The sequence below is a fragment of the Peromyscus californicus genome, unplaced genomic scaffold (assembly GCF_007827085.1).
Source record: "Peromyscus californicus insignis strain IS unplaced genomic scaffold, ASM782708v3 Scaffold_17__1_contigs__length_78620276, whole genome shotgun sequence".
Taxonomy (NCBI): Eukaryota; Metazoa; Chordata; class Mammalia; order Rodentia; family Cricetidae; genus Peromyscus; species Peromyscus californicus.
The window spans coordinates 77,267,306-77,290,708 of record NW_026294469.1 but is presented as its reverse complement, the minus strand read 5'-3'; the positions used below and the strand labels follow the sequence as shown (position 1 = coordinate 77,290,708).

Here is a 23,403-nt window from a genome sequence, read left to right as displayed (position 1 = left end):
TCTTCAGAAACAGTTTCCCGCCATTTTCATGAAGAAAGGGATAGGTTGTTCTATTTCTAATCACCACTCCCTATAAAGCCAAACAAAAACAAAGGCCAGCAACAAAAAACACAGTTTACAAACCAAGTTGTTTCTTATCAGCTCTAAATGATATCCCCTCTGGCAGCATCAGCTCAGAGCAAATTATCAGAAGATTCTCTTTTTATTTCTCCTACCTTCTTCAGTTACTTATTTTCTTGTTTGATTCCTTGTTTGTAGATTCAAAATTCAATGCTTTTATTTTATAAAATGCAAACCAAGATTTTGCTTCCAGTTAGCACTCTAATTAGTCTATAGGTATATTCCTGTAATCATCATTTATAATCTATGCACTAATTCTACAGAGAACAATGCTAGCTCTCTGTAGCTTTTGACCTTTGATAAGGGAAAAAAAAAAAACCTTAAACAACAATGAAGACCAGCAAGTCTTAGGTAACCTTGACCTGTGGACTGAATGTGTTCCATGATGATGCTGATAAGTACCAAAGACTGATGGAAGAGTACCAGATATTATTACTCATGAATGAGGCCTCGCCCCTACGACATACCAGCACCCACATAACTCAACACCCCAACCCCTGCTCTGTAGAGGAAACATGTTCCAGATTTTGTGGTTAGCAGCTTCTTTCAGACTGGGTAAAGAGTAGCTATAGTAAGGACTAGTGGAAGGATTGTGGATTTGCTTGACCTTTGAGAATTTAAAGAATTAAGATAAAGATCTGAACAATTTCCAGTAACCTTTGTAGCAAGAGGCTATGAGGTTTTTTCTTAGTGGCCTTCTTAGCAGCTGTAGAATATCCTTTGACATTCAGAATGCCCTTGACCTTTCACACCAAGTCTCCACCTTCATCACTTTGTACCTGTCAGTACTACACAAGGTAGAGTTATGTTCATACATTTTTCTTTCTTTCTCTATTCTGGATAAACAAAACAAAAGCTGAAATAAAAGTGTGATAATATATTAAGAAGGATTACAAAAGAAAGTCCACCTACTGAAATAAGACAAGCTATTAATTGCAAACAAGGATAAACTACATGCAGAGCTAAGATCCACGGATTTCTATCTTCCAAATCACTGAACATTACCTAGAATATTTTAAGTTCTTAGTAAAGACTTGGTGGATGGGTTAATGGATTAAGTTCACTTCCCCATATCAGCAAACCTATTTCTGGAAACTGGATCTAGGACACTCTCCCCTTTCCACCTTTGAATCCTTGTATCACCAACCCTAAGGGGAAAAGAAACAATACTGTCCCCACTTGATAAGGAGGTCAGCATTATCTTTAGAAGCTATTCTACCAACTCTGGGGCCTCCAATCTCTAAGGCACTGTTAACTGTCAATACACACACATGAACCTTTTAGCTGCTAGCACCTGGGCAAAGAGTGCTAGACTAGCAGGGAGTAAGAATATGAGACTATGGAAAGGGGTGTGAAAGACATGTACATCCTTATCCCACCCAAAATGAATGGAACTCTTTAAAGGGACACAGTGAGAAGCAACTCAGTGCTCAATCTGAGATAAGTGCACTGGAATATGAACATCACAGCCATGTGATACAACCAACCAAAACATCTGTGCAGGTGGAACAAGAAAGATAACTGTGAGTCCCACTGTCTGCTGCTCCCAAACCAGTGATCCATTTTTTCTGCTTCATCCTTCTCTTCACATCCCTGCCTCTCTCCCTACTTTCCCTATAACTTCCATGTTTGTACATGAATGTCTTCACACACTTCAATTTGCCCTTTCTCCAAGTTATGTCCTAAGTCTTCTGCTCCTACTCATTGATACTTTGTTAACTTCTTTTTCACATATACTGGATGACAAAATAATATCAAACCTGGCATATTCAATCTTGAAATGCTTTTCTGCTCCACTGTTCCATAATGTTGAGTGACAGGCTCAGAGTCTATGTTACAACCCAGGGCACCAGAATTACGTCCTTTCTGACAAGCCCAATCTGGTCCCCCAATTCTCTGTCTTTTCTAACTAAAGTCAACATTTTCCTGTTCTTAGATCATGAAAAAAAATTGAGGGCATTCTTGAAGCTTCCTTCTCTTTCATTTTCAGGCCAAATAAGAGTGGAACTTTCATACCTACCTTAGGTAGGTATATTTGAACTGCTCAAATATTGCAATTAAATATTTTTCACCATTTTCCTAGAAATTCAGCATGTTCGAAAGAAATGCTATAATATAGTTTTGAGAAATAGTAAAGAAAATCCATATGAATATCACTATAACAATGAATATTAAAGACTCTGGTGTTCACTGCTGATTCTGTATTCTTTCTGATCATGCTTTAGAGCTCCTTGTTCAGTGTAGCCTTATTTTGTTGTTCTTGTTTATATGTCAATCAACCATGTTTTGCTTAGTTTTTGCATGACTATACAATGTAAAGGACAGGAACCACACCCAAAGTCGTCTATGGTTTGCTTACTTCCCTCGGTGTGATTTTGGTGAGATTCATCTCTGTTGGTGAGCATAGTGGTGATCCCTCCCTTCTCAGAAATGCAGTTTCCTCCTTTATGAACGAACCCTGTGTATCTGCTTATCCTACTTCTGAACTTCTGGATGGTTCCCAAATATTGCTCCTATCATCACTGTTACTATAAACATGGATTTTCTGACACATGTGCCCAATCAATAGACTGTCAAAGAGAGCAGAACCATTATATCACAGAATATGTAGTTCTTTAACCAGCTAATGTATCATATTCCAAAACAGGTCTGATGGTTCCTCTCTCCCCTTTCTCCTTCATTTGGGCACCAGAAAATGTTTTTTTTTTTTTTTTTCTGTGTGGTTGAGTAGTCAAACATATTACAGGAGACATTTGATTGCTTCATTACAAAGGGGATATCTAGTAAAACTTGGGCAGGACATTGCAGTGGGTCATCATCTAGCAGGTAGGGAGTTATTTAACTAGAAATATATTTTATTTCACTGACTACTAAGGCCAGAGATACTAGGTAAGCAATCTGTTCCCCAAGACTTCCACCACAGACTCTGCTACCAAAGAGCACTTTTGAAATGTTATTGCCTAAGTCACCTCAATATATTTTACCATGAATTGTGAAAATAATATAGCCAATTTTATCTATTTGATTTTATTGGTAATTAAGAAATCCCTACTTTAAAGCTAGCAAACATTTTTAAAGTCTTTTCTCCTAACACTGTCACTTATCCAGAATAAGAGCTCTAACTAGCTCAATATTAGGCTGAAAGACTATGGAAAGGAGGAAGAAATAAAGCACAAAGGAACTTTTTAGGTACATATTCAATGGTCATGTCTCATCCTTGTAAGACCTAGAGGTTCATGTCTCCCAGATATTACTTAACATCCAACTATGGTGCTATACCAATCAGACACATACAGAGCTGGAGGCCTTGGAAAGGCTAGAAGACTTTACAATGCATGGCATCCCCATGTGGAGATCCTGAAGGTAATGTCCACGTCCAAGTGTACAGTGGGGAAGAATTAGGAAATCTAAGACACTGAAAGAAGATCCTTCTTCCATAGAGAGTTACTAATGAAGAGCAGAAGTCAGTGTTAATGATAAGCATGTAGCATCACTCCTTCCCATGAAATTCTGACAATGTCATGCACATTATGATTTCTGATTTTTAAGTTTGTTTTTCTTTTAATATTAAATAGATCAACTCCTCTTTTTAGAATTCTAACAATCTATTATGCACATTAAGATTTCTACAATTTTAAGTTTGATATTTTTAGTATTAAATAGATCAATTCTATCTTTATATTATTTAAAATACAGTATTTGTAGATCTTGGTAAGTTGTAAATAAAGCATAAAAGAAACTTTTTATGATACTGACACACTACCTACTGTGCTACTGAGGCTCCTTAAAAGGAGCTTTTTAGATACATTTTAAGGCAAATTTTAAAATACAACAAATGTTTAGTTTCACCATTATCATAAAAAAAAACACCCTTGCAAATCTCAGAATAAGGTAGACCATATGCCTTAATCCACTACATCAATATGCTTTTCAAAGATAAAAATCATTATTTTTAAATCAACAAAACATGTTTCAGGATTTCACCATGAGAGACACTTGAGGAAATGAAGAACCACCATTCCATTTCAAGCCCCCGGAGTCTCTCCTTCACTAACCTAGAAAAGTAAAGGGGGCAGCAAAACTGAGTGATATAATGGAGGAAAAAATTCCCCAAACTCTTCCAAAATTTATGCTACAAATCCTTCATTGATCCATCAATGGTCTGACAGTTTAGCTCCATGTTCCACACTAAACGTTCAGAGATGTCTAGATCTTCTCTTCTATGACACATATCAAAATGCCTGATGTAGGAGATAAACTACAAACCCTGGCACCACAAGCCAAGAAAGGGCACTCCTTTCCTTTCAGCCCTGACAGCTGAAGCCACCTGTGAAATACATCACCCTAATTCAAGGCCAATATCACTTCTGTTTCTGGAAATATGGGTCAAAGTGGATTTTATACTTAGAACTAGCAGAGAGCACTAAACAGGTGCCTGTGTATGGTAGCAAACAGGTTCCTTAGTGGTATAACAAATCCTTTAATAAATAAGTGTCCAAACGTATTTTGTTAATTAACACTTCATAACAAAATTAGTCAAGATTAGCGATACCCAAGAGGGAAAAAACCCTACATGTGTAAAGTGTCATTTCTTCCTAATCATTTCTTATTCCTCTTGTACCATGATCATTGTTGCTTTTTAGAATATTCATCACTTTAATAAAAAAAGGCTCTGCTTCAGATGGTACAACACAACCTCCTTTGTGTATCCGTGGGACATGACTTGAGGGCCACAGGACAGGAAACTACAATTCCAAACCCTTCCCTTTTCACTGATCTGAAAAGTCTGTGAATATTTTTTGTATCAAAAAATAGAAAAAAATCAGTAATATTGATAGTAATAATACCCTATTCTCTAATGACCATGGACCAAACTCTTTAAATATATTATCCTTAAACATTCAAGAAGGAAATTATTATTATCGTCTTGACATGTTGTTCAGATTGAGAAGGGGTGAGCCACTAACACAAGATTTTACGAAAAATGATGGCTGTAAAACCCAGACTCTTTTTATATACCATGCCTAGTCCAAGTGGTCATATGAGAAGAATCAAAGCATAGTCACCAGCATACTTAATATAAATCATTATTCTCTTTCTGATACAATGTCTCTCAGTTTTTAAAGGAAGTAGATAGGTTGAAGATGGAGTCTGTCTTAAACTTTGCTCAGAATTTGCTAATAAATTCAGATTAAGTTATGCAGAAAAGATCCTAGATATCCAGGGGCTGAAACTAGTGCCAAGTGCCCAGCAAAAAGAAATGGTCCCACACATTGCTGAGATAAGCTTTGAAAGGAGGGATTGGCTCTGAATCTTCATGTTGGCAACATCACTTGAATCAAGCCTCGTGTCATCATAAAGACTACGTAAATCTGTGCTTCTTCCCACATCACTGAAACCCATGAGACACTTCCACTCAGAAATGACAGCAATTAAGAAAAATGGGATTGGTTTACATAACTCTTTGAGGAAAAATAACCTCAAAGAATCTAGAAATGGAACAGGAAAAAGAACAGAATAATGCTTTAAGCTTTTAGTTGGATTTCTTAGAATTAAACATTTTAAGTAGAGAAAAGGAAAATAAAGTTTTTCCTTACCTGACTGGACCACCTTTATCTTCTTTTCCCAAGATCCATGTGGGAAAGTATGAAACAAGCATGAGTAGGTGCCGATGTCTTCTTCAGAGGCATTGTGAAAGGAAAGGCTCATATTGTGGAACCCCACTGTTGAGTTCAGAAAGTGCACTCTATGGAGGTAGTTATGCTGTATATGCACAGGGTGGCTAGGGTTGTAAACAGCTATGGTCACTTTCTCTGTGCCATTGATCTTGCTCCACTCCACCTGGGTTAAGTTATCCGTAAATGAATACACACATTCCAGAGTCATAGTCTCAGAGAGCTGAACAGCTGTGTCCCAAAAGGTTTCTTCACACAGTGCTAAAATACACATCACATAAACTGAGTTATATGCAATCATGAAAAACCAAATAGATAAATTTTATAAAACTTAACAAATAGTCTGATAAATTCATAGTAAAGCCTGACAATTTCATCTACAAAATTGGCTTTTGTAAATTTTAGTATTTCTGAACAAGTGAGAAATTACCTAAGGGAATCTGCACGTCACGTTCAGACACCAAAAACACAACAAAACTTTTAAATGAAGACATAGGATTGTCTTTACCTTTGTGCACATGAAGAATAGCCAAAAGCAAAGTGAGATAAGCCATCTCTGGAGACAGTTCAGAAGGCTAGCCTGCATAAAAAAAAAATAACATGTATGATGTTATATTCTCAACTCAACGTGAAGCGCTGTTTCCTTCCTCTCAGATGTTATCAGCTGCATCTTTTTCTCTGAAGTATGAGCACAGGAAAAGTTTTAACTTCAAAAGCAGCTTTGCTCTTATACAGGGATGGGTAAAGTGCAGTCACTTCTTTGTCAGTTTACTTTCAAGAAATAATTTTCAAGAAAGATTCTTTCAGTTGACAAATGTTTACTGAGCATATGCTCTGTGTTGGGCTCAGCTCTATGCAACAAGAATATACAAAAACACATCTTAAAAATAACATCCTGTGCCATTTTCTTAGGAAGAGACTGATGCAACACTGAAGGTGTTCTAGATATAGTAGGTCAAAGGTGGTAAGTACCTGGAGAAAAGTGAAGCAAAGCAAGAAAGTCAAGCTCTTTTGATATAAGCTGCTCCAGGAACTCCTCACTGAGAAGGTGAGTGGGGGTGAGTACTAGATGTTGACGGGATGAGCCTGTATAGCAGACAGCCACTCACATGTGGCCTTCTTTGGCTGCATCTCCTGACTAGACTTGAGCATATACATACAAAGAATGAACTTCCAGCTACAAGAGAATCGTGGTCCAAAACACATACAAATTCGCCATTGTATCTCACATGTTTTTGTTTTACTTTATTTAAAATAATTATGTAGTGCTAAGAAATTAGACATTCCAGCCAAGTCCCCTTGGAGGCTGCATATTATGTAACTATGTTATACCATCAAAATGGAATTGATTTCTAAGATTCATCATTTCTCTTTTCCTTCTCTTATAAAAACAACAATTCAGGGATGTGGCAAGATAGTTTAGCTAATATAGGTTATTGCTACACAGGCCTGGGAACCTGAATTAGATCCCCAGAATCCACATAAAGGTATGAGACAGAACTAACTCCACAAAGTTATGCTTCGACCAACACAGGTACACTATGGCACCTAAACCAACACACACAACACACACACACACACACACACACACACACACACACACACAAGCACAAACAATTATAATATGAATGACTAATACATTTAAAATAAAATAGCAATTCTAATTCTTAAAACTTTATGGGGGGCATTTCAACATGATAATATAAAAAAATCAAAATTATACCTTTATAAAAAGTATTGTCATTGGCCCCATTAGCAGAGCTAGGATGCAATATGTACATTATAAATGAGGTCAGTCCTCATTCTCAATGTGAACTTCATGTTCTCTGAAAATATTCCCACATTAGATACTCATGTTGAGTAGTTGATACCCACTGATAATCTTTTATATTGAATCACATTCAAAGTACAAAGGCAAAAGTGTCTTTTACTTTTTATTTTAACAACAAATATTACTCCATTTGGTGCTGTGGATATCATTCTGTATAAATAAAACACTGATTGGCCAGTAGCCAGGCAGGAAGTATAGGGAGGACAAGCAGAGAAGAGAATTCTGGGAACAGGAAGGCTGAGGCAGAGAGATGCTGCCAGCCACAGTGATGAGAAGCAACATATTAAGATACTGGTAAGCCACGAGCCACATGGCAACTTATAGATTAGTAGAAATGGGTTAATGCAAGATAGAAGAACTAGATAGCAAGAAGCTTGCCACGGCCATACAGTTTGTAAGCAATATAAGTCTCTGTGTGTTTTATCGGTTGGATCTAAGCAGCTGTGGGACTGACAGGTGAGAGAGATTTGTTCTGACTGTGGGCCAGGCAGGACTGGAGAAATCTCCAGCTACAATTTGGTTTTATGACAGTCGAAAAAGGAAACGATACATTTTAATATATTTGGAGAATATTTCATATTAAATATGAGGAAATAAAGATGTGTCCACATGGGGCATGTTCAAGAAATGATATAAGTACAGAGTATTGATGGGCTGATAGTATGATCAGGAGATATATGTAACTATAATAGAGAAGTATGTTATAGTCTAAGGGATTCCTAAGGTTGAAAACTATTGAACAAACATACAAATAAACTTATTTGCAAAATACCTGTCATGTTATGATGAAAGAAGTTCACGAGGGTGTTCTGAAGACCGAGTATCCAGGACTGACAACCCAGCAGAAGTCTCCTATAGGAAGGGTGACTGGGGAAAGACCTGCCCACCTATGTAATGAAACCTGTAGAACCAGGAGCACTAGCCATGTGGACACTGAAATCAGGTGCAGGAATGAGCAGCTAAGGCAGACATGAGAACAGGTGCACCTAGCCAGGAACTGGGGATTTTCAATGCTGTTGTATCTGTGGATAGTAGAAGACAGGAAATGGTGGGAGGTGACACTTTAGAGACAAATGGGGTAAGGTATTGTTTGTTCTTATAGACTCTGGGTGGTTGCTCTGAATTAATAGAAGGATAACTAAATGTCACCTGCTTCCTTTTTCATGATTCGTGGGAAATTTGACTTTATTTGAGTGTCCACTCCTTTCTCTATACCACAAGATAATGAATCTAAGCTGTTCTACTTGGTTGACCTAAGAGTTTGGAAAAGACAGCCAAAGCCTGAGCTAACCCAATGAGCACAGGAGATTATTTACATTCTATGCCAGAAAAAGGTTTTCTCTTTCCTCCACTCCCTGAATGTAAACAAGAAAGAATGTTGTGTGGTCACTACACTACCCCAGGTAGGTATCTAGAAAATCAATCTGAAGATAATTGTCAGAAGATGGAACAAACTTGTATCTAGAATCATCGAACCACTGAATCCATCAGCTGTGGTGTAGAGCATATGGTGAGATATATTACATTTTGTAAGAAGTCTTTGTTACTTCTGTCCACATATATCTAAACTAGTACAATTTTTTTCCTGACTGTGCTATGAAGATAAGATTGTGAATGAGCAAACCCAGACATCCAACTTTTAGAACATCTTTACCAATATGAAAACACCATAAAATGGTAGCCAGGACTCAGATGATTTCCCTGCAGATGAGATGAATTAGCTAGCTGCCAAGAGATGACATGCTATCTCAAAGACACAGCAATGATAGGCATCCATAACTTCCTGTCATCTAGGCTGAATTCAGTCAGAAAAATATACCTCAAGATTCAGTAGAAGGTACTTTCACAAAAATAAATGGCTAGAGAAGTTTGTAGATAATATAAATATAACAAAACAGATGAGGTGAGAAAATAACTCAAACAGAAGCTTTGAAGAGGATCTGTTCCTGTAATAACCATTAAAGCATCCAGGAAGAGGGCTGCCCACTATGGAGGTTGCTGGTTAAAGCTAGAACTTTGAATGAGCTGAAGTTCATCAAGAGATACTGGAAAAGGTCAAAGAATGAATCCATGAGGGGAAAGGGGGTGAAGGACAAACAAGGAAACTAATGATGCAAAAATTTAAACTGCCACTAGTGAAAGATGCTTAAGAAACACTCACAGTTAATATCATACTCAATAGGGGAAGTCCCTCTGAGAGTAAGAGCAAGACAAAGATGCTTGCTTTCACTCCTTTTTTTATTCATATTGCTCTCTGGGCTTTAAACAGCAAATAAGCAAGAAGAAATAAAAGGTATCTACACAGCCAAGGAAGAAGTAATCCTGTCCCCTGCACAGTGATTGCATGATTTTGTATATTAGCAGACTAAAACATCTACCCAATACTATTTAGATAACAAAGAAAAATGGGATAATACAAAATGAACATATGAAACTCTTTTATATCTGCTATTTACTAACAATAAATTACATGAAAAGGAAGTTTAAAAAATAATTCTATTTATAATCCAAAAAGTAAATCACATCTGAATAAATTTAACCAAGTAGGTGAATTAACACTTTACAATGAAAATGACAAACATTGCTAGTTTTTAAAAGAAGGCCTAAAAATGAAAAGGCATTTGTAAGAAATGTATCTAGAATATATCCATGTTCATAAAATGGGAATTTTAAGCAATCCTTAATAAAATTTAAGTAGTCTTTTGTTAAAAATGGAAAAACCTGATCCTGAAATTCATACAGCATTGTAATGGCCCCTGAACAACCAACATCTGTCTGAAAACAAAAGGTTGGGTGATTGGTACATCCCCCTTTTAAAACTTAGTACAAAGCTTATAGTCAAAACCTTGATATTGGCATAAGGACAGACACAAACAAATGGCATACAAGTGATAATCAAAAACTGGGCATTTGGGAGGTGTGGTATAGAAACCTAGTCCATTGGAAACTTTCTAAGATATATGAAGGCGATACTAATGAAGTCTTGAAATAATGAGAAAGACAGAGTTCCAACTGACCATAGTTTGTAAACAAAATGAGGTTCTAGTAGCAGGACTGGGTTGCATCGAATTGATCTGTTGGCCAAAGGGGTCCCATGGAAATCCCCAAACAACCCAGGAAATTGCCAAGATAAGAGGTTGCTCTCTGCAAATGGATAGCAAAACTTTATTGCTAAGGACAACACCCACACAACCCATTGAACATGGAGTTGTCAAGCTGGTGACCACAAAGAACCTTTACTGCCATTTTCTAGTCTTTGGTCTGGGGAGAGACTCTGTAGGCTAAGAAAAGAGAAATATAAACACCAACCCAGCCGCAAAACCTTTGATCTACAATCTGTCCTGTCTGAAAAATATGCTAGGGCAATGATGGTACAAGATTTAGGGGAGTAACCAACTAGTGTCTGATTTGACTTAAGGCCCACTGCATAAGAAGGAACTCATATCCAGCCCAGCTTGGATGACCAATAACCAGAGACCAGACAGTCCAGAGACCTAGAGTAAAATAAAATACTATGTTTTGGAGTGTTTTTAGTAACAATAAAATAACTCTTAATAATATGCTATATTCATATACTAGTACCTTGTTCAACCATCATTACAAAAGCTTCCTTCTGCAGCAGATGGGAACAAATACAGAGACTCATGGCCAGACATAATGGAGAGAGAGAGAGAGAGAGAGAGAGAGAGAGAGAGAGAGAGAGAGAGAGAGAGAGAGAGAGAGAGAGAGAGAGAGAGAGAGAATGGGATGTTTCCATCAAATTCCTGCCCTCAGAGCCCAAGGAACCTGTAAAAGAGGAGGCAGAAAAATGTAAGAACCAGAGGAGATGAAGAACCTCAAGAGAACAAGGCCCTCTAAATCAACTGAGCAAAGATCATATGAGCTCAAAGCAACTGAAGCAGCAAGCATGGGACCCACACGGATCTATACCAGATCCTCTGTGTATATATTATAGCTTTCAGTTTGGTATTTTTATGGGACTCCAGAGTGAATGAATAACTGGGTCTCTGATTTTTGTGCCTTCTCTTGGGGCTCTTTTCTTTCTACTGATTTTGCCTTGTCCAACTTTGACGTGTTATTTTTTGCTTTGTCTTATTATATTTTATTTTGTTATGAAAAAATTGAAAACTTCAAAAAAACTCAAGTAACACATCTATAGTCAATTGTTGACATTCAACAATGAATTAAGACAAGTCAGTGGGAGAAAATACAGTCTTCAAAGAATGGTGCTAGAACTGATGGCAATGTGAAATTAAATTTGTGCTTATCACCACACAGAAGAACGATATCAAATGAACTGACCTAAATATAAGAGCTACATGGCCGTGGAGTTGACTATGGGTTATTAGATATGACACCAAAAGTATGAACAATAAAAGGAAAAGTAAATGGAAACTCACCAAAATTAACAATTTTGTGAATCAAGAGAGATGTCAAGAAGTTGAAAAACTAGGCCAATAAAATGGAAGAAAATGCTTGTGAATTAAATATCTGACTGGTAATTTACAAAATATATAACCGAGCTTTAAAATGGGCAAAGTACTTCAAGAGACATTTCTTCAAAGAAGATGTCCAACAAACACATTAAAGGGTATTCAACATCATTAGTTATGAGGTTAATGCAGATAAAAACCACATTGAGAAATCACTTTATAGTCAGTTAAGTGGCCATCATAAAAAAAGAGAAGACGCAATCATGCTGTGAATAAATTGAAACTTTTGTGTATTACTAAAAGGGATACAAAACGTTGAAGCTGCTGTGGAAAGTAATTTGCCATTCCTCAAATAGGATCACAGGACATAACAATTTCACTCCTAGAAATGCATCCCATGGTATTAAAAACAGATGCTAAATACTCATTCACACGTCATTGTTCATAGCAGCATTGTTTGCAAAAACTAGAATATGAAAACAACCTGAATATCTATCATATGCATGGGATAAACAAATTCAATATAACCATAGAAGGAGATATTATTCTGCCACAACAAGAAATAAGCATTGATTTATGCCATGATATGAATGGTTATGGAAAATAAATAAAACAGTGTAGGCACAAGTGGTCACCAGAGTGGGTAAATGTGTAATATAAGACACACAAAGCAGATTGGTGTTTGCAAAGGCTGGCAGAATAATAGAATGGGGAGTGGCTGCTTAACTTATAAAGTTTCCTTGAAGGATGATTAAAAAAAATGTTTTGGAGTGGATAAGAGGTAGTTACTGGGGCTGGAGAAAGGACTCAGTGACAAAGAGCAATGGCTGCTCTTCTCGAGGACCAAGGTTCAATTCCCAGAACCAACAGGAAGGCCCACAACCATTTGTAACTCCAGTTCCACATGATCTGATGCCATCTTCTGGCCTCTGTTGGTGCTGTGTACATGTAGTACACAAACAGATTCAAACACTCAGACCTATGAAATAAAAATCAAATCTCCCAAAAGTGAAATGCTTATTATAGAGCATTGTGAATCTCTTAAACACAACTTAAGCAAACACTTAAAAATGATTACTTTTATATAAATCTCACTGTAATAAAACAAATACTGCTACAATTAAGATTGCAACTGTAACCTTCGTACCCCCAACTGCAGAATCCAATACAGTTTGCTGTCTGGCATTTATTTATTATTACTTGATCCCCCAACTACCTACCCTGTTCTAATTGGGTCCACATTAAGCTTCCTAGGACATTGCAAGAACAGAGCCCAGTGACATGCTACACCACACACTTGTGACAACAGTTAGAAATAAATAGTAAAAAGATAAGAAGCTGGAGAGATGGTTCAGCAGTTAATAGCTCCGGCTGCCCTTCCAGAGGACCTGGGTTCAATTCCCAGCACCTACATGGCTTCTCACAACTGTCTGTAGCTCCAGTTCAAGGATATCTGACACCCCTATACAGACATACTTGCAGGCAACGTACCAATGTACATGAAATAAAAACATAAACAAATCATTAAAAGATCACAGTCCAAGTTGTCAATTAAGGGTTTGAGAGATTAAAACATAAATGCCTGCTAAATGAACGTGTGTGTGTGTGTGTGTGTGTGTGTGTGTGTGTGTGTGTGTGTGTGTGTGTGTTGGGGGGTCAGGAAAGGAAAGGGGTCAGGATTATGTAATGTGGAATGATATAGAAAAACAAATCAGATAGAGTGACTGTATTCCTACAAATCTAAATGGAATTAGGTGTGATGTGACTTCCTCCACACTTGGTGACTTACAAACAGAATGGAAAGAAATTTCCTCTCTAGGAGTAATAGACTAGGTTTGTGGGAGCAACATTGATATTAACTAATTGATAACAATGTGTAGTTCATTCCCAAATCATCCAATGACAGTTCATCCGACAGGAGAACTCAGATGCACTCGCATTCAGAAATCTAAGCACCTAGAGGTCATAGATTCATTTGCAAAGGTACCAATGGACTTGCAGTTGAAGATAAAAGTTTGGCTGGTACCGATTTGCTGGGGACAAGCCCTATTTATCAACATCTTACTAAAGACAAATAGAGATTGCAACTGAGCTATTTATGTGATATTGGTAGTCATTTTTCACATGATTTATGGAGGGGTTTTGGCTTGAGAAGTTTTTTTTCTAATAGAGCTGCCTGTGCAAAGGAGCTTTGTCCTGGAGAAAGCCATTAATCAACATATTCCTGGATTTTTCAACTATTTAAAACATCACAGCAATACACATGAGCAGGGGTCTATCCTCAGAGTTTTCTTGTATGGCTCTGGTGAGCATTTTCTGATACATTCTTTCTAGCCACACAGGCAGGCCCCTCTCCATTTCTTTGATTTCAATGCTTCTGAAATCTGTGATACATTGTAACTCCTACATGTTTCTACCACTTAACATTGAGAGGATTCTCATCTTTTCTTGATTACTCCAAAGGCACCTTTCCCTCCCAAACTCACTCTGAGATACCCTATGATAGCTCTCTTCTCTTACTCAAACCACGGGAAAGCAGAGGAGAGTGATGCTACTCTGAAAATTCATGTCCCTTATTGGGAAGATCACAGATATGAGATCTTTGTTTCAGTTCTTGTTCTCAAAGGCAAAGCATGTTTGTGTGCTGTGACACTGTAGCTTAGCTGTTTGGGGGCTCGGAACGCCAGGTAGATTCCATAGAAACACGATGGCCTTGGTTTCTACTCAAACCCAGTGAACCTCCTCTAGGAAGTCTTCATCAGTTTAGAAGTTGGGATCTCCTCTGCAACACGGCTCCCTTAGAATCTCAACAGCTATAATCTTGCTCCTATAATTAAACTGTCACTAAGTGACTGACACCCCGCCCCCATTCAAGTCAGAATCCTTAGTTTACATTCAGCAGTGATCTTCTGGGGCAGTCATACACTGTGGCCCATGAGGCAATCCAGCCCACTGTTTGGTTTCTATAAAAGTTAGCAGGATCACAGCCCTTCTCATCTGCCTAGTTGTTGTCTGTGGCTGTTTTTTTTGCTACAGTCCTCCACAGGAAAAGTTTGCCAACGTTTTCATACTATGAAAATTCTTTAGATAGCAGACACTTGTTATGTTCACCCCACTCAAACTTTCTTAAGGAAGACTAAATGTGATAACTCAGACACTTATAAAGTCATATCAATTTTCTTATGCTAGGAATTGTGTTATGGTAAAAACAATTTTTCCATGAATGGACACAGACAAGTATTTAAATGTGTCATTTTACCAAAACCATGCCCATCACTTAAATCACAGGCTTACAAAGCACTGACATTCAAACAATGACAGCTGTTTTCTGTAGTGTTCCTACCCTGCATTATCGACTTGTACCACAGACTTAGTGTGGGAAGTGTCAAGTCAGCCACACCCAGTGTTTAATTGGACATACATTAGTTATAGTACTGGGTTTCATAGAACATTTTTCATTCAAGTATGTTTTGCATTTTCACCAAGTTCCATCACCTCCCTCTCTCCCAATCCTCCTATCTCCTCCCCTTCCCACTAAACCCCTTAGCTTCCTAGACAGCATTGGTTCTAATTTTATGTCACATGTGCAGACAGGAGTTAATAATTATACATAAAATCTGGAGTCCAATCTTTCTAAGAAGGCACTCACCTTGATGCAAGCAATGCTCTCTGGCTGTAATTTTTGTTGCAGCCACGTTGTATTGTTTAGGACTTCCTAGCCACTGGCCAGCACAGGGAACTTGCCTCTTTCTGGAAACCAGCTCTTCCCTTTTCTTTCCACTACAGCCTCTTCAAGTAGCCACCGATACCAAGCACTAGTTCATGGAACAAGTTTTCCTGAAGACTAGAAGTATTTTGCACCTAGATGCAACTTGACTGTTTCATCTCTCCATACTCATTCCAAACTCAGAAAGAGTTCCGAGCCTCTGTGCACTTTTCATACTCCATTCTAACAACAAACTGAAACTAAATGCAACATTTAAACTTGAAGTTCATTTCTTTCTTTTCATTTCCCCATTTCTTCTGCCAATCAAAGAACTGTACCTTCAGTAGTAGCTCTGATTCAGGAAGCTTTGTTATCTCAGATCTCTCTCTCTCTCTCCCTCTCTCACACACACCTCTTCCTTGCCATCTGTTCTGTGAGACGCACACTGCGAAGAACAGAGTTCTGTGGAGATAGCTCAGCTGGTGAAGGGCTTGCTCCACAAACGTGAGGATCTGAGTTCTATCCCCTGCACCAAAGTGAACAACAGGGTGCACAGACACACACCTGTAATTACAGCACCAGGGAAGCAGAGACAAGAGGGTCCTTGGGCCTTTCTGCCCCGTCAAAATCCTGTCCTGGGAAGTAAGGCAGGAAGTGATTGAGCAAGGTGCCTGACATCAGTCTTCAGCCTGAACACATAAAGGAGTGCAAATTGATGTCACCAAAGTTCAGTCCCTATGTATTAGGCAGCATCTTTGTTATTATTAAATTTCTTAATTACAATATAATTACATCATTCTTTCCTTCCCTGTCTTACCTCCAGCCTGTCCCATGCCCCTACTGTGAACCTCTCCTGTGCCCCCTCATTCCTTCTCAAATTGATGGCCCCTTTTTTATTATTGCTACATATAAATATATAAATGCATCAATATTTAATTACAACTTACTGTGTCCATTTAGTGTTACTTGTGTGTATGTGATTTCAGGGCTGACAACTTCGCATTGTATAAGAAATTGTGGGGGGGAGATCCTCATTCCCTGGAGAGTATAATTTTTCCTTCTAAAAGGTGATCCGTGGCTGCTATTTGTCTAGAAGTGAGACGCCCATGAGATTTTCCCCTTCCATGTTAGTATGTCTAATGATATTATCATTGTTCAGGTCTTGTTTAGACGGCCATATTGTTGAGGTATCATGGGTATAGCTTCCCTGTCATGTCTAGGAAACACAATCTCATAGCAGACTTCCTTATCCTCTGGTTCTTACAATCTTTCTACTCCCTTTTCCATGATGTTTCCTGACTCTTCACTGCAGAAGTTGTGCTGTAGATATATCAGCTGGGGCTAGGATCCCCACAGTCCATCGATCTCTGTATTATGACCCATTGTGGTTTTCTACAATGGCCTGTCTAAAACAAAATTTAAAAAAGCTTATCTGATTGGGGTGATAGATATACCCATCTGTAATCTAAGGACAAGTTTTAGAATGCAGTTAGGAATTACAGTGATCTAGTAAAGTGATGATTTTATTTAAATTTTTTTTTCATTTTATATGCCAACCACAGTTTCCCCTCTTTCCCCTCCTCCCACTCCCCCCCACTTCCCTCTCACCCCTCCCCCCATCCAATCCTCTAAGAAGGTAAGGCCTTCCTTGGGGAGTCAACAAAATCTGGCACATCACGTTGAGGCAGGACCAAGCTCCTCCCTGCTGCATCAAGGCTGAGCAAGGTATCTCACCATAGAGAATGGGCTCCAAAAGGCCAGTTTATGCACCAGAGATAAATCCTGGTCCTAATGTTAGGGGCCCCACAAACAGATCAAGCCACAACTGTCACCCACATTCAGAGGACCTAGTTTAGTCCCATGCAGGTTCCCCAGCTATCCCAGAGATATCCCACTAGCCTGGGTCAGCTGTCTCTATGGTGTTCCCCATCATGATCTTGACCCCCATTGTTCATATACTTCCTTCTTCCTTTCCTCAATCAGAGTCTAGGAGCTCAGCCCAGTGCTTAGCTGTAGATCTCTGCATCTGCTTCCATCAGTTACTGGATGAAAGTTCTATGATGACAATTAGGGTAGTCATCAATCTGATTACAGGGGAAGGTCAGTTCAGGCACCCTCTCTGCTATTGCTAGGAGTCTTAGCTGGGTCATCTTTGTGGATTCCTGGAAATTTCCCTAGCACCAGGTTTCTCCCTAACCCCATAAGGTCTCGCTCTCCCAAGATATCTCTTTCATTGCTCTCCCTCTCCATCCCTCCCCCAACTCTGACATCCTGATCCACATACCTATGAACACCTGATTTTTGATAAAAAAGCAAAAATTGTAAATAGAAAAGAGAAAACATCTTCAATAAATGGTGCTGGCATAACTGGATGTCAACATGTAGAAGAATGTAAATAGGTCCATATCTATCACCATGCATAAAACTCAAGTCCAAATAGATAAAAGACCTCAACATAAATCCAGTTAAACTGAACCTGATAGAAGAGAAAGTAGGAAGTAACATTGAATGCATTGGCACAGGAGACTGCTTCCTAAATATAACACCATTAGCACAGACATTGGGGGCAACAATTAATAAATGGGACCTCCTGAAACTGAAAAGCTTCTGTAAGGCAAAGGATACGGTAAATAAAGACAAAACGACAACCTACACAATGGGAAAATATCTTCACAACGTCACATCTGACAGAGGGCTGATCTCCAAAATACACAAAGAACTCAAAAAACTAGACATTAAAATACCAAACAATCCAATTAAAAAATGTGAGTTCGAGGCCAGCCTGGGCTACCAAGTGAGTTCCAGGAAAGGCGCAAAGTTACACAGAGAAACCCTGTCTAGAAAAAAACAAAAAAAAAAAAAGTGGGCTACAGATCAAAACAGAGAATTCTCAACAGAAGAATCTCAAATGGCCAAAAGACATTTAAGGAATTTCTCAACATCCTTAGTCATCAGGGAAATACAAATCAAAACAACTCTGAGATACCATCTTACACCTGTCAGAATGGCTAAGATCAAAAGCACTGAAGACAGCTTATGTTGGAGAGGATACGGAGTAAGTGAAACAATCTTCTACTGCTGGTAAGAGTGCAAACTTGTACTGCCCCTTTGGAAATCAGTATGGCAGCTTCTCAGAAAATTGGGATCAATCTACCTCAAGACCCAGCAATACCACTTTTGGACATATAACCAAAAGATGCTCAATCATACCACAAAGACACTTGCTCAACTATGTTCATAGCAGCATTATTTGTAATAGCCAGAATCTGAAGCAACCTAGATGCCTCTCAACCGAAGAATGGATAAAGAAAATGTGGTACATATGCACAATGGAGTACTACTCAGCAGTAAAAATCAATGGCATGATGAAGTTTGCAGGTAAATGGATGGAACTAGAAAAAAAAATCATCCTGAGTGAGGTAACCCAGACCCAGAAAGACAAACATGGTATGTACTCACTCATAAGTGGATATTAGACACAAAGCAAAGGATAATCAGGCTACAATCCACAACCCCAGAAAAGCTAGGTAACAAGAAGGACCCTAAGAAGGATATGCATGGATCGCTCTAGGAAGAGGAAATAGATAATTCTCTTTTAAGATCCATCACTACACTAGCCCTGGGAAATTAGCTAGATTTCTAGAATTAGGCATTTTCCTTCTATTGAGTGTGTCTGAAGTCTACTTAAACAGCCATTGATTATCATTATGATAAGAGTGTCATTGTTGCACCTTGAGGAATATATTCTATGTCTTAAGCTACAAGTCTTGCTCCAGATGGGTTCGATCACCTGGGATGGATGGATGAAGTCAGCAACAAAAAGAGACTGTTATCACCTGTTATTCAAACAAGTAGCCCCAGATAGCCTGGACTGTATTTACACAGTTTTAATAGTGTGCATGAACAATTTTACAATCAGTTTTTACTTCCTAAGTTTCTAAAGAATGGTGACAATAATTGCCAGTTTGTTCCTTGCTTCTTTCCCCTCCCCCTCAACTTCCCCATCAGTAGTCACTACCTTTTTGATCTATATCTCTGCTGTTAGAAACATGAGCATTCTTGCAAGCCACAAAGGAACTTTTCTAACTAGGCACTCCTACAGGTAGAGCAATGTGCCCAGGTGGTAGCACATGTGGTTACAACATCTTGCAGGGTGATAGACAGTTTAGTTTCTTGTGGTTAATATTTATATCTAGTAGGGTCTGGGTTCCCATAATCCACTCACCAGCCAAGGCTGGATCAATCCATTCCACAGCTGTACTACTCTACCTCCTCTGGGGATATACCAGGTTTTTCCATTTGTCCTATAGACAACATAACTTGGAGACTTACTCTTAGTAGTTGGCACTGTTTATCCTTTGTCCTTATGTCTGTCTCCCTTAACTTTTTTTTTTCTCCCTTAACTTCTTACAGTATTGGTACAGTTATTAGAAATGAAGGAACTGTGGGTTTCTAGGATTCTGTTTCACTCCTTGCTCCTAGACTGTTCCCATTAACTCCTGATATCATCTATTAATAACATTTCTCAAAGACTCTTGTGGTTAAATGAATTTCTTCCAGAACAGTTATGTAAATATGCAATATTAAACTTCATGACTTACTGTTACTCACTCATTGAGGCCAGTAATGGCTAGCATGGTGAAAGCTAGGAGAACATGTAGCACATATGCTCCCAGGGTCATGCCCAGAATCATGTAGTGAACTGTCCACAGGTCTTTGTCAAGTGGATCAGGGTCTCCAGGGGCTTGTCACAAGGAGAGCCATTCATGCTATTCTCAGTCCTTGTTCCCCAAAGAAGTCACATGGCTCCTGCTAGTCTTAGGAACACCAAAGTATAACAATTTATTTGTTGTTTTGATTAACTAGATTATGAAGTCTTCTTGTTAGTCAAGTCAACTTGAAGGATGTGGCTGATGCCTGAGGTCTTGCAAGGTATGAAAATACTAGGAAGGTAGGATTGCATTTGGAAAAAGAGAAATCATTATAGGGCCAAACTGCCTTATACATTAATCATGCATCAGGATACAGGGTAGCCTTATGCTGCTAGACTATCTGTATGTCTGAAAGCATGAAGAGGAAACATCAGTGTTATCTGTAGCCAAATTTCTAAGCGGTCTTATTAAATAAAAAACACGGAGCCAAATACAGGGGTGAAAGCCTTAGAGATCAGGGAAATAGTGAGAGCCACCAACCAACCTTACCTCACCAGCTCTGCAGCTTCCAAAATACCACAACTTCCTGTCTACCTAGGCTTTTATTGCCTTGCTGTTCTGCCCTCTCATTGGCTATCTTAGCCCAGCTACCTCACTTCCTTGTCACTGCCTGTCAGTACAGACCTCCAGGTCTCTATGGTTGGTGCTGGGATTAAAGGTGTGTGTCACCACGCTTGGTTCTGTTCCCTAGTGTGGCCTTGAACACGCAGAGACCCTGCCTGCTAAGTGATAGGATCAAGGGCATGTGCTACTACCACTGCCTGACTTTTGTGTTTACCTTAAAATGGCTTGCTATTTCCTCTGATCTCCAGGCAAACTTAAACATACAAATAAAATATCACCACAGTTGTCCTTCATTACACAAAAGTTCTGAGCACTTACTGTGGATCAGAGGTAGCTTTCTAAGACACCAACCCAATTCCCATTATGTCTTGCAATGCCTCACTATCCTAGGTGATAGGTAAATGGTGCTGGTTACCACGTAGAGAGGTCACGGTCATGACAGAATCCAGTGGAAGTTTTTAGAGCTTTATTAGGAAGGAAAAGGGGTGGGGGAGAGAGAGGGGAGCCAGGCCTGGGGGGAGGGAGCAGAGCAGAGAGCAGAAAACAAAGAGAGAGGGTGGGGTTCCCATCAGACCTTTTTAAAGGTGCAGATTGGGTGCCCTCAGTGCCCGCTGATGATGTAAGATGCACGACCCTGAGGAGTGAGGGCAGGATCCAACACTAGGGAAGGTAAGCTTTATTCTCAGCCCTGTTGTAAGTGAGGCACTTTTTCCAGTTTCATGTCTCACAAGTATTCTGATAACTCCAAACTTCCATTCAGACATAACTAATATTTTACATTTTGAAGACTATGGTATAGTAGAGTACAGTCTATGCAGACAAGGGTCCTTTTCCTAGATTTCTCTTACTGTTCTTCCATCTAGCAGGTCTCAGCTCAGACATCTTTTATAAAATTCTCTATTGATTGGAGTGAGTCTCCGAAATCAGATTTAGGTATCCCTCCTATGATCTTCTAGCAACCTCAGAATGTATTTACTGAAGCATATATCATATCTTTTCATGATTGCTTTTCTTATTCCAGCTGATAAATCCTTTCAAAGTGGATTTGATGGTACATGCCTATGAACTCAGGACTTGGGAAATGGAAGCAGGAGGAGCAGGTATTCAAAGTCATGCTCAGCTACATAAGGAGCTTAAGATAAGCCACAAAGTACCAAAATGAATGAATGAATGAGACACGTTGAGTCTTATCCATTGCTCTTTTTTCATCACCTGGCATATGGGTGGGGTGTAACTAACACTTGTTGAATGAGGATAAAGTAATAAATACTAGTTGTTAGGTTTTATAGCATATATTCCACAAACTACTTCTAATCTGCATCCCATCTTGTTTCCAATACATAGATCTTCTCCCTCAACTCTACATTTCCCCAATAAGTAAGAAAAAAAACAACAAAAATTATAACATAAGCACACTGATTTTTACATTATAAATGTTCTTATGTTATGCCAAATAATCCTCAAAATGATTTAATGGGCTCTGAACTGAATCTCAGACATTGACTGAAACAGTTGTTGTCTACACACATAAGTCAAAGTGCATTTAAAATCAGAGTCAACTATAATAAAAAAATTATAACTTACTATCTATAGGATCTTGGATGGAAAGTTTGTTTTTTCTACTCCCTGTCTCATTCAATCCAGATTTGTAACAGTAAGATTTAACAAAATTCTACACCATTTGCACTCACTTCCTATCTCTGTGTCCATATGCAAACACACAAGTGCACACACACATACACACACCCACCACCAGCAGCACCACCATTATCCTTGTCTTAGTTAAAGCTTCTATCGCTGCAACAAAACACCATGACCATAAAGCAAATTGGGGACAGGAACTCAAACAAGACAGGATACTGGAGGCAGGAGCTGATGCAGAGGCCATGGAGGGTGCTGCTTACTGTCTTGCTCACTTTGCTTTCCTATAGAACCCAGGACCAGCAGCCCAGGGATGGCACCACATGCATGAGCTGGGCCCTCCCCCATTGATCACTAATTGAGAAAATGCTTTACGGTTGGATCTCGTGGAGCCATTTCCTCAGCTGAGGCTCCTCCCTCTCTGATGACCCTAGTTTGTATCAAGTTGACACACAAATCTAGCCAGTATAACTGACCTTGTCAACTTGACACACAGACACATAACAATTGAACCACAACCCTTCCTCACTTATTCATCCCCAAGATCTCACATTAAAACATTTTTAAAAGTCCCACAGTCTTTACAAATTCCAACACATTAAAATTTTGGTCTCTTCAAAATATCCAATCTCTTTTAAAACTTCAAGTCTTTTATCTGTGGGCTCCTTTAAAAATCAAAACTAAATACCTTCTTCAAGAGGGAAAAACCAGGGTACCATCA

At 38.8% G+C, this 23,403-nt stretch overlaps 1 protein-coding gene across 1 annotated transcript in view; it reads right to left on the bottom strand.

Annotated features, from left to right (window-relative positions):
- Nucleotides 1-6,380, bottom strand: part of Cd226 (CD226 molecule) — a 76,556-nt gene extending 70,176 nt beyond the window's left edge. The window contains exons 1-2 of the mRNA XM_052742738.1: nt 6,304-6,380; nt 5,718-6,056 (exon numbers count right to left, since the gene is read on the bottom strand). Coding sequence (XP_052598698.1) covers nt 5,718-6,056; nt 6,304-6,349 — 385 coding nt within the window. The 5' untranslated portion in view covers nt 6,350-6,380. The remainder of the gene's footprint in view (nt 1-5,717; nt 6,057-6,303) is intronic.
- Nucleotides 6,381-23,403: the final 17,023 nt, after the last annotated feature.